The following is a 3,615-nucleotide window of genomic DNA, read 5'->3' as shown; positions in this document are numbered from 1 at the left end:
GATTCCCCTTGTTTCAATGATTCCTCTCAGTTACATTGCCCTTGATCAAGCCCCACCAGGCATCGTACACCCTCCTCATCGATTTTAGATCACTTGTTGTTCCTTTGTCCCAGGGTTTGTTGAGACCTCACTTCCTTTACCCTGTCTCTCCCTCTCCCGTGTCCCCCAGAACCGTCGGTCCTGTTGTTTTCTCCTCTGGGTGTTACATTCTTTAGAGCAAGCTGGCTCAAGCACTTGAGCCATTTCTCCCAAAGCTAGTAGGTTTTGACTTGGCACATTTTCTGCAGGGCCTTCTTTCTGCTGTTAGGAGCTGTTGTTGCTGACCCATAGTGTCCCGATGGACAACAGAACACCACCTTATCCTGCGGCGTTCTCAGAATTGTTCCTAGACTTGAGCCCATTTGTTGCAACCACTGTGTCAGTCCATCTTGTCAAGGGTCTTCCTCTTTTTCACTGCTCCTCTACTTTACCAAGCATGAGGGCCTTCTCCAGGGACTGGTCTCTCCTGATCACGCGTCCAAAGTACATGAGATGAAGTCCGCCATCCTTGACTGTAAGGGCCACTCTGGCTGACTTCTGAGATGTAACTGGTTTTGTTCTTTTGGCTGTCCATGGTGCTTTCAGTGTTCTTTGCCAATGCCATAGTTCAAAGGCGTCTATTATTCTTCCGTCTTCCTTATACATTGACCCATTTTCACATACATAGGAGGCGACTGATAATATCACGGCTTGATCAGGCTCACCTTAGTCCTCCAAGTAACACCCTTGCGTTTTCACCCTAACTCAGCACTGCGAGGTGGTAGAAAGAAAGCGCTGGCCAAATAGACGGTTCCACTGGCTTTGGTAACAATTTAGGTGGGCAGCATGGCCTTCACATTTGAGAGACAGTGATGCTTCCAATGGACACCCCACAAAGAGGTTTGCTCCCCTGACCTGCGAGGCTCAACTGCATATCCGTCTGTCACCCGCCAGGTTGTAATCCTCTCCTGTAACTGAGGTCCCAGACTGAGGAGATAGAATTGAAAGGCACAGGGTCAGAGTCCTGGCGGCCAGTGAGATAGGCATAGGGCCAGTCATCGCCAGGTCAGCAGCAGCTCCAACCTCACCAGATGAGGCTGCCTGCTCCTGTAGAGACGGACAGATTCAGACACCCAGCTCAGGTCACCTGGCATCGGGACGGACTCGGGAGCTGTGGAGATTTGGGTTCTAAGCGCAGTTCCATGACTGGTTGTATGAAAGGCAGAACACTGCGGAGTCGGTGTCCAGGTATGTGTTCATGTGCCCGGGCAGAGGGTTTGACATGGAGGGTAGGGGATGCCTCTGTGGTGGAATCACCGGACTTTCCCCATAGGCAGTTTTGGCTTTGGCCCTTGAACTTAGAAAGCTGAGCAGCCTGGAGACAGAGTTGGTGTTTGTCATCGGGCAGAGGGGTGGTCGCCACTCTTCATCCTGGACACTCGACCCCAGCTCCACTTCACAGGGACCCTGCTAGGCAGAGATGAACCCCCTAGAGTTTTCCAGACTGTGGCTGGCTCTGGACACAGCCAACCTCATCTTGATCTTGCCGAGTGGCTGGTGGGTGTGAATCGCCCGCCTTGCAGTTAGCAGTCCACACCACTCACTCTGTCACCCACTGTGCCACCAGAGCTCCTATGATGCCTACTGCCCCTTGCTCCTCTCGCATCTCTTCCACTTCAGAGCAGCCCAGGAGGGCAGAGGAGAACTGCTGCTAAGGGCTCCCAGGCTGTCAGCCTCTATGGAGGCAGACAGCCGCATCTTTCTTCTTCAAATGGGATTGCCCCGCCAGCCTTGTGTGTGTGTGTGTGTTTGTATATATATAATCCTGTGGAGTAGATATGAGCGAGCCCTGGTGACATAGGAGTTACACGTTGGGCTGCTAACCAAAAAGTCAGCAGTTGGAAACCACCCACGCTCTACTCCCGCCAAGAGTGACAGACAGCCTTGGAGCCCCAAGCTAGCTAGGAGTCAGCATTGACTTGAAGGCAGTGAGCGAGTGTGTGTACATGAAAACACATATATAACATATACGTAAAGATGGTGTTAGGCACCCTCATGGCATAGTGGCTCTGTGTTGGGCTGCTACCTGCCAGCAGTTCCAAACCACGAGCCATCCCCTGGGAGAAAGAGAAGGCTGTCTGCTCCAGTAGAGAGTGACAGTCTCGGAGCCGCCTTGGAGGCTCCCGGTAGCCGTTCTCCGGGGTTGCTGTGAGTCGGCGGTGAGTTTGGCGAGGGTTTACATCTATCACACTGCGCAGCGTCCTGATGACTGTGCTCTCGGGTCCAGCCTTTGAAGAGCGTGCCCTGCGCCTTCAGCGGTCACTGGATGAGAGCATGAAGCAGTTAGAATGTTGCTGTGTAGCAGACGCTATAAAGAGAAGCCATGGTGGGTCTTTGTGGGAGACTCGAGTTCAGTTCCTGGACGGTGTACCTTACACACAGCCACCGCTGCTCCATCAGTGGAAGCCTGTGTGTGGCTATGACACCAGACAGGGTCTAATTGCATTTCCAGAGTCAGGTGGACTAGGTAGAAAGGCCTGGCGACCAACTTCCCCAATTAACCAATAAAATGCCTGTGGGCCACAGTGGTCTGGCCAGGGCAGCGTGTTGTTGGGCAGGCTTGTGGTGTCCCTGAGTGGGGCCACCCAGGAGGTGGCAGCTAACAACCACACACCCTAAGGATCGGAGGGTGGGAGCAGAAGGTGTGGGGAAGGATCAGAGGTCGTCGGGAAGGTTGCCAAGGGAGCTGTGTTTGTGTAAATGGGAAACCGAGGTTGGTTTCTATGGGCAAAGAGGGCAGAGGGCTTCTCTGCGACCTCTCACAGACCCCCCTTGTCCCCCTTCTCGCTGCCCGGAATTGTGTGCACATGAGCTCCCAGTAGACGGGTTCCGGTTCAGTGGTCAGGAGGGGACAGCTGCGACATCCCTCCCTCGTTATCAGTGCCTGGAAAGACCACGTCCCAGTCCGCACGTTGGCCCTGCGGGCGCTGCCTTGTCACCGCCTCTTCTGGCAGACGCAGATGGCGGCCCGGCGGAGGTGGTGGCAGCAGCAGCATCTTTTCAGACGGACTCCTGGGCCTCTGTGGAGGGATTTTCTCTGCCTGCAGCTCCTGCGTCCACGCTCCCCCCAGGCTGCTCTTCAGGCCCAGAGTGATGAGGCCCCCTTGGACTGGGGAGGAGGGAGCTGGCTTGTAAAATGCCACTATCCCCAGATGACAGGAGCCCAGACCCCCGGCTGCTCTCTCTCCAGGTGGAATTATTTTTTCCTCTACGATGGCTCAAAGGTGAAGGAAGAAGGAGACCCGACGCGAGCGGGGATCTGCTACTTCTACCCTGCGCAGGTCAGTGTGCCGGGGCCCTGCTGCAGGTCACCGTGCTGCCGCATGGCACCTTACTGCCCCCTGCGCAGGCCCCTGCTGTGGAGTTGGGAGGGCAGCTCACGGCAGCTCTCCTGGGCCAACCCAGTCCCTTCAGGCGTCCCCTCCCTGTCTTGCTCAAACGCCCCTTGTTCTGTCCGTGTGTTCCCCCAGTGGTCCAGGCTGCCAGCTTCATCTAGCTTTCTTTGCTGCGCTTCCAGTTTGGGTTTTGCATTCTCTT

General features: G+C 55.2%; 1 protein-coding gene across 1 annotated transcript in view; it reads left to right on the top strand.

Moving 5' to 3' along the window:
• The window catches only part of HPS4 (HPS4 biogenesis of lysosomal organelles complex 3 subunit 2), a 44,324-nt gene that overhangs the window by 1,751 nt on the left and 38,958 nt on the right, over window positions 1–3,615 (top strand). The window contains exon 2 of the mRNA XM_004715336.2: window positions 3,269–3,359. Coding sequence (XP_004715393.2) covers window positions 3,269–3,359 — 91 coding nt within the window. The remainder of the gene's footprint in view (window positions 1–3,268; window positions 3,360–3,615) is intronic.

The sequence above is a fragment of the Echinops telfairi genome, unplaced genomic scaffold (assembly GCF_000313985.2).
Source record: "Echinops telfairi isolate 266 unplaced genomic scaffold, ASM31398v2 ScPeMD7_29;HRSCAF=101, whole genome shotgun sequence".
Classification (NCBI taxonomy): domain Eukaryota; kingdom Metazoa; phylum Chordata; class Mammalia; order Afrosoricida; family Tenrecidae; genus Echinops; species Echinops telfairi.
This window is presented reverse-complemented; position numbering and strand designations above follow the sequence as displayed.